The 13807-nt window shown below is 37.6% G+C and overlaps 1 protein-coding gene across 1 annotated transcript in view; it reads left to right on the forward strand.

Annotated features, from left to right (window-relative positions):
- Window positions 1–12724, forward strand: part of LOC149658822 (neuroligin-4, Y-linked-like) — a 190949-nt gene extending 178225 nt beyond the window's left edge. The window contains exons 6-13 of the mRNA XM_089844446.1: window positions 2204–2460; window positions 3034–3223; window positions 3403–3682; window positions 4690–4823; window positions 7400–7854; window positions 8243–8494; window positions 8613–8721; window positions 10499–12724. Coding sequence (XP_089700572.1) covers window positions 2204–2460; window positions 3034–3223; window positions 3403–3682; window positions 4690–4823; window positions 7400–7854; window positions 8243–8494; window positions 8613–8721; window positions 10499–10653 — 1832 coding nt within the window. The 3' untranslated portion in view covers window positions 10654–12724. The remainder of the gene's footprint in view (window positions 1–2203; window positions 2461–3033; window positions 3224–3402; window positions 3683–4689; window positions 4824–7399; window positions 7855–8242; window positions 8495–8612; window positions 8722–10498) is intronic.
- The last annotated feature ends 1083 nt before the right edge of the window (window positions 12725–13807 follow it).

Here is a 13807-nt window from a genome sequence, read left to right on the forward strand (position 1 = left end):
AATAAGTTCAGTGATTAAGATTTTACCGCTTTGTATCTTTCAGTCAAATTATTCGGAGAATAATATTAAAAAAGTTGTGAAACGTCCTCAATGAGTTTGTACGACGAGTCGACGACCAAAAAAGATTACAGTTACACAGGATATTTGGAAAACTACTTTCAATAAATTTATTCAACCACGTGATTGAAAGGCGTCAGATTTTAACCAATGAGATTGTACACGCGCTTCTCTCTGGTCGTCTGCTCGATAAATTTCGTGCTATGCACGTAGAAGCCTACCATAAGATCGCTCTCCCAGACTTTTTGTATGAAATATTATATATTTTTGTTAATATCATTATAGTTTTATCGAGGTTGAAGTACTAGCATAAGTGGATAATGGTACTTGGACATATTAAATATTTTAATCTTGTCTAGCATCGAAAAAAAAAAACAACTTGATTATAAGAAGATTAACATAAAAGCTTTTCGACTTGTCCCGTTTAAGAGTCTCTATAGGCCGAGTAGTGCCAATAGGCCCAAATTGACGTCAAAGTCTTATATTTTGGGAACTATCACGCTTGGCGATGGGTTTTTAAAAAATCTATTTAGGTTCGGAACCGAGTTTTAGACACTACTAGCGCCACCTATAGCCAATAAACGGAAACATGTTGCGTTTGCCATTTCTTCCCCCCTCCCAAATGAATTTGAAGTCATTTTGGCCAATTGACGTTACTTGGTCAATAGATACTCTAACCCTTGTAAAGTTGAGTTTAAAATGTACGGAAGTTGTTCCTTCTGGTCATTTTGTTTACTGTTTCAGGCCAAGATTTCCTTGTGTTTTAAATAAAAATTAAAATCACTTGTATCGATCGTTGAGTACTTTACTGAATATCAGTCAAAACGGTAAAACGTACTCTCAGTCAAGGTGATTGGTTACTTTTCTCACCGCCTTTTTAAGAAATTTCGGCTTGGTAAAGGCTGGTTTTCACTGGTCCAAAACGCGGGAAAATCCGCGTTCAGAGGTAACTTGCCATAAATATTCGCGTTTTTTAAGCGGCAATCACGAAATTGATTTTCTATTTTTCCTCAAACTTTTACGTAAATAAAAGAGGTGGCGAATGCGTGACGCTGTAGGCGTGGTTTTGGTCAGCTCGTAAGAGGTTTTTTCCTAGGCCATTTTTTAAATTGAAGTAGTTTGTGTTGTCGAGTTAAATTTCTAAAAAAAATATAGTTCCGAATAATTGGTTGAAGAAGTTTTAATATGTTAACACTCACCGTTTTTACAAAGACAATAAAGGTAGACCAAAGCGATTGGTTGCTATTAGTGCATTATCAATATGAAAGGTAAGCTTTGTCTCCACAATGGAGATCCCGCTCGTTCATATTACAAGTTTTGAATAAAAATGGTGAACCGCCACGTAATTTTTAACGGTTCTGTGAAGCTTTGGTCGGTGAAAACCAGGCTTAAGAAAACAAAATTAGTCTGTCTTTGATATAAAGTGAACCGATATACGTAATATCAGTCAAATCGGCGGAAATTCTGGATGGCGTTGATGAATCATGCCGTCATCTTTTACGGGGATAACACCAAAGCCTATATTTAGGCGAAATACGTCTCATATATTTCCTACGGGCGCCTGTAGAACTGTTTTTCATGTTGCACATATTCTGGGAAAAGACGATATTTAGGGGAATTTGTTTAGTACGGATGGCAATGTTTTCTTCCATAGGAAGTAAATTGTACCAAGCTTAATTTCCAAGTGTGTATTCTTTTCATCATGTTATTTATTTCCGATTAGTTATGCACATGTATGTTATAAAGCTAATCCTATAACGAGCGCCTATCGAACTATTTATCCTACTGCACAATTATATTTTGGTCAAAGTCGACATTTATGCCGTAAAATGTCAGTGAGACGAGCGGAGTAATGTTTCATTATAATTCCAATTTCCTTATAAACCGCTCTGTTCTAACTGATGAACCAATAAGTCAGAACTTAAACATATACAGGGTGCACGAAAAAAGGTAGTAGAACCGAAGTGAAATTAGTTCTGCGCTAGAACTCGACTCGATAAGAGATACCGGTATATCCTTTTTGAAAATTTAGATGTAAATACTACTAAATAAGAACGACGTATCTCCAAAATACATTTTTGTTTAATATGGAACGATGATTTAATATGATTTTTCTTATTTTACTATCTTTTGACTATTTGTTCAGTGCGTAATGGGATGCGCCAGATAATAAGCAGCGTTGGGAGTGAAGGAATGCCCCAAGCCGCCGCGTCCTCATCGCCGAATAGCTGGATAACGCAAGGGAGTTCTTGGTTCGGCCACTACGACTTGCTCTTCGGAGCCACTCGCGTGGAATCTTATTTCCAGTTCTCGGCTCAAGAAGAGAGGATAGGAATCGACGAATCCAGAAGGGACCGACTTCTAAGGACGCTCGTACGCAACCTATTTACCCATCATTTGCAGGTGAGGTCACGCGAATAATAACCAAGATTTCGCCAAGGGCCGAAAACTCTTTACTCTCACTACAGTTAGCTCTTAGTAACTATAGAGGCATACGACTTCGAAAGTGGAGCTCCTAAAAAAGCAATGGCTATTGAATTTCTACGAGTTTGGGTCCTTCTTTATGCTTGATTATATGCGCAGGAATATGTACAGACAATGTGAATCATTGTGTGGAAATTTTCTCAACGTATCTAGGCGGATTTTGTGGGGAGAACTAGACTAATCATTATGTATGATAAATTTTACCTCGCGATATAATCTATCTCGCTGAGCGTTGCGTGATGCACCTTGCGTGCGCGTAGCCTCGCGTTGCTACCAATGAAATCACAGAAAGATATCAGATTTATGAGGAGTGACGGATAGTAAATACTCAAGCCCGGCCCACAAAAGCGGATAAAAATTAACATGTTGATATATTTCATCACGCTTAAGAAAACCAATCGCTGAATATTTATTCTTTTCCCTATTTTAAATCAGATATGTATCACAGAATGGCAACAAAAACCGTAATTTTATACCTTTGTCTTTTATCAGGAGATTTTCTTGACTATAGTTAACGAGTACACGGATTGGACGAAGCCGGTTCAGCACCCTCTAAATATTCTGGACGGAACTTCCGACGCACTTGGCGACGCTTTAGTCGTAGCACCACTGACACTTGTTGGTCGTTTACATGCTATGGCTGCTGGAAAAATTGCTGGATCTAGCAACCCTACTCCAAACGGTACGTTAACCATTGTCAAAACTTGTCGTATGACAAGTCATTGATTTATGACTAGTGATAAAATCTTAAGCTTTATAAGATAGACGAAGTATGTCTCTTTATAAAGAGAGATTTTGAATTCTCTTGGTACCTAAAAACAAGTCACATTATGCTAAGTTTAAATTCTCCTCTTTACTCAGGGCATTCGGGAAGAAAACCTAATTTCCCCAGTTTCTCGAGTGGCACAGGTGGAAACACTTTCTCCTACATATTTGGTCATCAGACCGAAGAAGGCGACTTTTCACATCGCGTTGGATGCGTTCACGGGGAAGACTTGGCTTACGTTTTTGGTGCCCCGCTTCTGTCAATTTCGGCTGGAAACAACTATTTACATCATTTCTACGGGCGCAACTACACTAAACAGGAAGTGCAATTATCAGAGGCAGCTATGACCTACTGGGGAAATTTTATACGATTTGGGTAAGAAGAATCTGGGTGTAAAAATTATTCAGTACTTTGTAAAAAACTATAATAGAACAATGACAAACATGTTTTTTCGCAGCAGTTTATTCTACAGGGTGTTTATAAGAGCAATGTGTTTTACTGTGACCAGCTTTAGCGATGAACATTTTTCCGGAAGCCTCCATTCTTAGTTTAAATGGTGGTTAAATTATTTCCCATTTATTATTGTCGAGACATGATTCGATTTAAAGGGGGGAAAACTGTTTTTATCAGGTATTGACGTCACCATCACCATTTCCGATCAAAATTCGATTTAAAATCTTTCACTAGCCTCTGCCTGCATATCTATTTTTTAGCAGAAAGATTTTATGCCCCATCATCCTAGTACTCAAACTGGCTCTATCGTATATGACAAAGTCCCTTTTAGTAAGTCGATATTTTTCGGCGGATAGGACTGGGCAATTCCGCATAACACTCTGCCGTCGCAGTCTTAGAAAAATTCATCGCAACCGTCGAGCGTGGGGAGCCTTCTGATATGAACTTCCGTGGCGGTTATAAGCTTCTGATTTTAGGCTTTCGACTGAGTAAATATCATGTAGATAATAAATAAATTGTTGATTTTACGATCAAGGAAATGAAGAACACACTAAAAATTTCTTAAGTAACAGCCCAAAAATCTTTCTGTACATTACTGTATGAGTGGATATTATCAAGGTACATAACCTTGACGGAAAAATGTCAACATATACCTCAAAATTTGTTGATATTACGCAAAAATAATTTGAACAGGAGCTTACAGAAAAATGAAATGAGTAGGCGCGACTTCTCTACTGAAATGAATGGTTTCACGAATTTTCAACGAGGAGAGCTAAAACTTGACCAAAATACCTCAACTCTAATCTTATTCTTTAATAACAATTTGCATATGTTAAAGATGCTATTCAACAGCGAAGTTGATTGGCATATCCAAAATAGAAATGTAATAATCTAATTCTGAAGCTAAAAAACATTTAATTTATTTCCAGGGAACCAACACCATCAACGGGGTCTGACTCCGACGGATCGTCTTCCAGTGGTCAATCAGAACGTCCCAAAACAAAATACGATAAAGTAACGTGGCCTCCCTACGACCCTGGTCATCAAAGATATTTGTCTCTAAGTAAGCAATTATAACTAGCATCATTTCTCAATAATTAATTGCAAGATAGGTTACCATTAGCCAACGTCTCCTTCACTCCGTCCTGAGATTGTAAAAATGGGGCTGGGTTCAATAAAACATCTTGTATTGACTACGCCATAAGCAAATCATCCTTTTTAAGTAGCCATCTCTAGGTATTTGGTGGAAAGTCTCTTTTCTTCACGTCAGCGCTTTCAAAAGATCAGGCACCAAAAATCCACGAGATTGTTTTCTTTATCTGATATAGCGCCGCTCGTGGCTAAGAGAAGCATATACGGGGAAGGCTTGACTTTCTTGGGTGGAATTTTTGATTCGGATCCCTCTTTTCATTATGGGTTTTTCCTCCTGCTAGAAGCCCAGGATAAAAAATTCACTTGTAATGGATCACGCTGTAATTTTCTACCCCTTACGTTTTTGATTTTTTAACGCTTCGAAAGAAATACAGGGCAAAAAAAAACTATCAAATTTTTACCACATTTTTTTATGAAATCATACTATTGTATAGACGATTTTGGAATAGCAAATTACAGATTGAAAACCTTGCCGGGAAAAGAAGAGTTTTTTTTATTACCTCTTCATACCAATAGTACATTAAAGTGAAACCTTCACGGCGGTAGTGTCTCATATAAATAATACCAGGTTGTGGTGAGACCGATTTTAGACTGCAGGGGGACAGGCAAGTCCTCTGTAGATAACATTCAGATGTATCAACTTAATGGTAGTTCATAAATTTATGACTACGCCTATAGGTGTCATGGAAACTTTTAAAGCTAAATAGTGTCGAAGTTTTCTGTTTTTCGGCATTTTTGTATTCCATATGCAGACGTTAAGTATTTCTACTTCAGCCACAGCTAAAATCGCGACTATATTAATATTGATCCATACAATATGACTCTAATAATCATTCATGCGTCACTCGTTAATGTATAGCGGGTGATCTGAAGTTATAATTAACGATGGGGGAAATAGCGCCTATGCTACAAAAGATGAGTTAAAACCGCACGTTCAAGAGTACAAAATAAATTCATTTATTTATTTACAAACAAACATTTCATCCTATAGTTAAGGGACAGTCTTGACTCTCCTGAGATTTAGTTCTAAGTAATTACCTTTGAGCATCTCTGTCTCGGCTCTCATCCCCTGACTCCCATCAAGGGGGAGGAGGATTACACGTGAGAGCCGCTTTTTTCTGAGACGGAGAAAAGCCAACTTCTCTATCACGTGACATGGAAGTTGCTACCAAACACTGGCGTCACATTAAATATAGCTCTGAAATGGCAGTTCTGGCGACCAAAAGTCATAGAGTATTTTTGAATGTAATTACATTAAAGAACTTAAAGATTAACTTCCCTAATTCAGAGACTTGTTGTGCCAAGTCTGTGAATGTATCGATAGGAAACAAAGGCACATTGAAACGCCTTTCTTTGGTTCCACTATAAATAAAATTGCCCTTTAGAGTACGGCGCTCCAAAATTATTACGACAATATCTGGTCGATATTTGATTGTTCCGAACAAGGAAGAGCCTCGAATGTCCCGCTTGACAACGTGCTGCAATTATTAAGAGGCAACAAAGCGGATGACCATGACTGATTACTTTACATATTTCCCTTTATCTTCTAAACAACACGTCTCTCTAATCCTACCACAAATCACGCGACGTATTTATTGTAATTAGCGAGGAATGACAATATTAGACCAAATAAGATCATTTCATCTAGATTGCTATAGTCAAAATAATGGGAATTTTTCTAGAACGAAACTTCAATAAGTCAAATATAACCTTTAAATGCCTCAAATCTGATAGAAATCTTTTTTCTTAACATTACGCATTAAAGCATAAATTTTATTTGTAAATACGCCTGTTATTAATCAACACTTCAATATTTTTTATTAGTTTATAATAAGTTCAATCCTTTGTAGTCTAAGGCTTATTTCTAATTTCGAAGGGCTGTATAATCCCTTATGTTTGGCGAGGCCTATTTCAAGCTTATCTTCTATCAATTGTGTGAATTTCGTATCACTATCTTCAATAGTACCCTGAGAATTCTCGCAATTACACTTACTCGAAAAATAATCTCTATATTACGCCACTATAGGGAGAGGGCGTTTGTCAGGGAAAGAACATGCGACGTCATTTTATACCTCTACTTAGGGGAGCGTTTGTAGGCGCGATACTGAAATTCCCCCGTTAGGGGGAAGGAATCGAGGTAAGAGATATAAGCCTATGACGTGGCAAGAATGGGTTTGCCCTCTCCCTATAACGTTACCCTCACGTTGTCTGCAACAGTGTAAAGAGCTTGATTCCGTATATTCATAAAAAGAAATGGCAGATTACACTCTGTTATTCTGTCCTCCACGCGTAGCAACGACGACTGAAGCTCTTTAGGCAATCAGGGAAATGAAAGGAATTTGAATCATTGTGGATACAGGAAGTGACATCCTTCTATTATTATTCACTTCTGGTTATACTACTTCGAAATGTCGTTCTTGACACGCCCTCACTCAACGGATTGTACATTAATTTAATTAGTTTAATGATTTTTTTTTCATTTTCAAGTTGGAAACAAGGTCAAAGTAAGAGATCATTACCACGCTCATCGCCTTAGCTTCTGGCTAGAGCTGATTCCGAAATTGCACGCCACGGGAGCCGAAAGCGCCTTAGCTAGACACCATTTGCTAGAAGACCACGACAACCAATACACCTACGACGGAGTAGTGCGACATACTCAGCTCTTTCCCGGGCCCTCTCTACAGGGTAGTGGTCACCATCTTGGCCCCCCTTATCAACCTCATTCTCCATCGCACCATATACCATCGTCGGCTTACGACCCGGCGACGGGCCCACCGCCCATGACTAGAATACACAATTTCTGGCCTGGTGGACAGGCCGCTACTCACCCTCATCCGTCCTTAGAACCACCTTATCTTCCAGCTCAACCGGGTCAAAATAATCCTCATTTACCTTTGGATCCGAGAATAAACATGTCACCGATGCCGCCTTTGCCTGCGGATGTAAGTCTAATAATTACGTTTCCCAATCCTAAAACTCTTTAGATTACGAATGAAGAGAGGCAAAGACCGGTAAATATTTTAAAGTTGATGGTGTTACATTAAGAAAATCGACATGTCTATTCATGCAGCCACTCTTGTTAGTCTAGTCCCTCAAAATTAGCAGGAGTTGCAGCATCGTGAATGAAAACGATACTGTGTCTAAGGATAGTTTCTCCTGCATTTGTTAGGGACATTTTCTGTAATGAATGGATTAGTCCCTTCTTAAAAGTGGATCTCTCATTCAATAGAGTTCGCTAATTTTAGCACTGCCAGTTGTCTTGATTTTTATGCTATATTTGAGCACAATTTTTGCTAAAGAGTAACGAAATACACTGTTTATAATCTTAAGGCGTCGTCTTCACCATCGTCGTGGTCAGGCGAATCAGTATCTTCAACACCAACAACAAATATTTCCGATTACATGGCGGTGGTCATGCAGCACACGGGATACTCGACGGCCCTGAGTGTCACGGTGGCGGTCGGATGCTCACTGCTCATTTTAAATATTCTCATTTTTGCTGGCATATATTACCAGAGAGACAAAGAAAAGCTAGAGAGTAAATTGCAGCATCATCCGCCTCCAGGCTCCAGGGGCTTTCAGGTAATTTTAAAAATTTGAATTAAAGGCTTCCCAAGCGAACAACAAGAGACAGAGTGTGTTAGGTATTAAACTGTTAGATGGGCAATGGTGGTCTAATTATTTTTGTTTTTGTTAATAGGAGAGCTGCTCTTACGACCGAGATAGTTCGATGGAACTGCATCACCATCACATGTCGATGGGAGGAGGCAAAGGGATGGGACCTTCTATGGGTGTGGTGCAAACTGGAGGTAAGAAAAAACTCTCTCCTGGAGCCAAAAGACTTCACTCGTCGACTAGGTTCCAAGAAATATCGCCTTCAACACCTCCCCCTCCTCCACCGGCTGTCGTTAAAGTCGCCGGTGGCATTAAAGTAAGTTTTATCGAGAGGGCCACGCGAAGATTAAGTTTATCCAATCTAAGGCATATGATCAAAATCGCACTCAGGATACGCTTTAGTATAATGTCCAATGGCTTGTTTTATGTTTTACTTGGCTCGATTGACGTGTTTATTAAGATTTAAGAGGGTTTTATTGTCCTAGCTAGCTGTATGACGTTGTTTAAGTATCCCGTTTCATTAAAGATTTCCGAGATTATTTTTGAAAAGATAAAAATTGAAGGATCCAGAAAGGTTAGATATTCTTCCCTACATTCTATCAGATGTAACAAGATATACCATTCACCAACTAGCTGCACCCATCGGAGCTACATAATGTGTATTGCAGTTTTAGCATTAAGGCACAATCGCGCATGTTGACTCGCATCGAAGCTACCGACATCAATATCTAAGCCGAATCCAAAAAGGGTTTATTGTAAAATTAATAATCCCTTTTATAAATGACAAAAGATACATGGACACCTAAAATTGAACAAATTTTATAACTTCTCAACAACAATAAATTAGATTTTAATTAACAGTCAAATAATTAAATGACAATGTAAAACATATATCCCCACAATTTTACAAGCCCTCAACCAATGCTTTTCTAACATTTCGCAACCTCTCAGAAATTAAGCTTTGAGACATGTGTTTTCAGCAAAAGAAGCTCCACCATATGTTGCCTTGTTGTATATGCCTTGTATCTGTTGCTTTGGAGACTGGTTTTACGGTAGTTATTGGTTCGGTGTCATACAAACAAACCCTTTACATGCCACGCCTAAGATATTAGACGAATAAGGAGACCATGAAGACCATGGAACCAAAGCAACAAAAAGCTCGTTTAACTATTTTTGTTTTAAATATACAAGTTCTTCCCTGTGTGTGCCTCGTATTGTCACGTAGTGTCTTATGTTCCTTCACGGTTTGTGTTTGGCGAGACTTTTAATTTTACAATGAATATGTCTACGATAAGATATTAGATTTGATATGCCTTTAATTGTGCCAGTATATCGGATGAGAGTCTAAAAATTTAGAAAAGTTGTCTTCTAGTACTAAAATTACAATATCATTCACACTGTGTGCTAGAAGTGGCAGGAGAGTGGTCTCAATTCACAAAAAATTAGGGAAAATTCGAACTTCGCGAGTTTGGCGCCGAGCTCGGCTGATATAGTCTGATCCCCAACCGCTGATGGTTACGAAACTTGATCTATGTTAACCAGTTTTTTATTCCTATGGTTAATTTATTTCTAATTTTAAAGTCCCGAGATGCGAAAACGAGCTTCAGGTCGAAGGTTGTCCTGATTAAGGTCTTAATAGTTTATAGTCCAGTGATAAAAGGCGTTGCGGCGATTAAACCTTTATCAAGAAGAGAGAGTAGAGTAATTTAGGATCCGGTGGTGGAACCCAACAAATGAAAAATGATGTAATAAATTCGTCTAATCTAAAAGTGGTCGGCTTGGTTCGGGGAGTGTGTTCGGAAGGTTGTTGGTCGAGGGGTGACACCGAAGCTATTCTTAGGCAATAGATTAGTTCGCTAAACACTAGCTATATCTTTATCTCGGCTAAGCATCTTAGGTTATATTACGAAGACATTTATCCCCCCCCGTCCTTCTCTCTCTCCCTCTCTTTCCTCTTCTCGAAATACATAGGCAACAGCGGGGATGGCAAACCAGGCGGGACCCATCGATTGCCGTACCCACCCCACCACCATCCCGGAGTGCCAGCCGCTTTTAGATCAACAGCAGCAGCATCAGCAACACCATCGCGGAGTTCCGCAAAGATTGCACCACCCGCTGATCGATAAGACGAACGCTGCCCATCAACATCATCACCGTAAGACCACGGGGACGCTTCAAGATCAAAGTCCCACGCAAGAAATTGGTGTTTAAAAATTACACTCCCCCGGTTTAGTGACTTTTTCTTTAAACCTGGATGTGCGGATGGCTTAAACAAAATCGATACCTACATGTACTCTATACATATATAAATATACCGACAAAAAGGAGAGACATTCCACTCGCTTGATAAAGTTAGCGCAAGTAGATACTGTTCCATCATCTCTGTAATAGAAACTGGTCGCTGGAGGAGGGGAAACAGTCTCTCTTTTAAAATTGAACTCGAACATCGTTTAAAAAAATATAAAAGTTTATAAATACGAAATAGAAATATAAGGATAGACCTACCAAAGATCAAATTTTATTTTACAGTTTTTATGATTTAAAACTTAAGGTACGAGTATGATAGAATTGGTGTTAAAATTAAGATAGATTAAGAATAGGATGAATGTCGCGATTGATGAAGTTTCGAATGATGTTTTATGTCGATTCATTCATTTAGAAAAATTAATATAAACTTGAAAATAGTCGCCTAAGCTTCAATGATACACTTTTGGATTAATGAAAGCATTCTGTACAAATTTGGTTCCGACGAAAGGACAACTGGTTGGCACCAAATTGGTACAAGCTATGGACTACAATATTCTGCTCTTCGCGAAAATCTGCACTTGTAACAGAATCTCAAAGACTTGGAGAAAAACTCTTTTATAAATTTTCAGAAAACTACAGTGTCACTATTGAGGTAAATTGGTACTTTAGATAATAAAAGGTGCTCAAGGAGAACGGGTGGTCCTGATTCAGAGATAGCACAGAGAAATTTCAGCCTTCAACCACCTGACCGCCGTGTTTACAGGTCCTGGTTGATATATCTTTGATACACGTACCATTGAATTTCTTAAATAATCAGCCATAATATTAGGAGTAACGCTGCGTTTCCTGAAAAATTTATAACGAAATTTCTGATGTATCGTACTTCGTAGGAAGTGAAAATGCTTTGAATCTGACTTTCCATAAACCCGAGTTGTGACGAGATCTTCTAGAATAAGCGTAATGTGTTGCATCGTAGAGTTCAACCTTAAAGACCCTAAATATCATTAATTTTAAAAGATATAATTCTTCTAAGGTTGGATTCTAGTATATTAATGAAGGGTTTTTTGCGTTTGGAACTTGATAAAATGCATAATACATTAATTATGTCCAACAAAAGCAGACGAATTCATTTCTACCAAAAGTGTACAAAAAGAGGAGGTTGGCTAAGGCTTATTATATCACCAGAGCGATCAGTGCTAATATAATTTAATATTCAGGGAAATTTTGATAAATTCACGTTTGTACATGTGATGAAAAATGAATCGCTCATAAACTAAAATTAACGAGATAAAATTTGTTCTTTGGATTAATACCATTTTTTTCTTAAAATACAAAATAGGCAAACATTTTCTAGTACAGTGCACAAAATTAGGCCTAAAATGAAAGAATCTGATTGTTGTGGATGACAGATTGACAATTTGACTGATTCCAGTGCAATGAAAAACCGAAACCCCGCGAACCAATAAAGAAAAAAAAAACAAAGAATAAACAAAACTTCCCACCACTTAAAACTTTCTATGATATACTCCACTGTCAGCCATTTTGAAACTTTTTAAACGTGTGTGTATCGTCAAAGTAGAAATTTGGATCAAATATAGCAAATTTAAATCTAAAGAAAAAGTGATAAGACAATTATACTTCGCGATGACGGAAAAAATGGTTTCTTAAAAAAGAGATTACAAATCGGAATTAAAAAAACAAAAAAACAATTCAAACAATGAAAAAATGTTTCGCGTGATGATGGTGCGTTCTGAGTGTTTTCTTCCGATATAATAATAAAAATATTAATTAAAACTAATAATGATAACTAATATTAATAGTATTTCCAAAAAAGATAACGTTTGACTTAAGAATTATATACTTTCACTATTTAAATAAATGTTTAGGGTTCTAAAAGGTTTAAGCGTACATGGAATTTATTATGTTGATTCTATAAATAAATTTTTACTTTAGTTTCAGTTTTGATTATCGCAATGCAATGTGGAAATATTTATAGACTTTAAGTGTACTGTGTCAAACTGGATAAGTATGTTGAATGATTGCCTCATTCAAAGCGCGCCACGTGTCTCATACCACTAACGTCCCCGCAGAGGTCAAGAGTACTTAAAGAGACTGTAAAGAACACATCGGCGGGTGGTAAAGGTTATTTGAAATTCTTCACAGGCAGCAAGTGACCCTAAGATACTTTGAAAAGAGTTCTACCGGCTAATCAGCGCCCGCTAGAGGCGAGCCTCATTCACGTCGTCTGCATTAGGTTCGGTAATAATCGATATTCTGCATTCTACCCTATTCAAAGGTCGGCGGTAAAATAAAGTTTGAGGTTGGACCACCTTGTTGTCTTAAGTTGGAATATTAGGTACGTAGATCCAAAGCCGCTTAATATGGCTTCAAACAATCAGGACTTTGGTGGACTAGTAACTTTTAAGCCCTATCTAACGCCTTTGGATTCACACACGGGATGTTCCGTCTTAACCCTACATCAAGAAATTCCTCTCCTTTTGGAAAGGGTATATTACGTAAACATTACAAATTTACAAGAATGCTATAAGGCTGTACGAAAAGCGAAAAATTGGAGTACATGTTTTAATTCAAAGCTTACGTATTATAGTCTGTCAAACGAAAGAAGAGCCCTGAGAAATTTTTCCAAATTGGTGTCGCCACCATCGACCCCATAGTACTTAATCAACTTGTTTTGTTTTGTCAATAGTCGTCTATAAAATAGTCTGCTATAAGCAGATAGGCTTAATCGCAATAGAACCAATACATTTTTCAATATATATTTAATATAATATATATCTATTAATATACATTTTGCAATATATATTTAATATAATATATAATTATTAATATAAAAATATTAATATATATATTGCAAAATGTATTGGTTCTATTGCGATTAAGCCTATCTGCTTATAGCAGACTATATTACAGACGACTATTGGCAAAACAAAACAAGTTGATAAAGTACTATGGGGTCGATGGTGGCGACACCAATTTGAACAAATTTCTCAGGGCTCTTCTTTCGTTTGACAG

This window comes from Phalangium opilio, unplaced genomic scaffold (assembly GCF_054372755.1).
Source record: "Phalangium opilio isolate 3A_F unplaced genomic scaffold, DU_Popi_V2 ptg000075l_1, whole genome shotgun sequence".
Taxonomy (NCBI): domain Eukaryota; kingdom Metazoa; phylum Arthropoda; class Arachnida; order Opiliones; family Phalangiidae; genus Phalangium; species Phalangium opilio.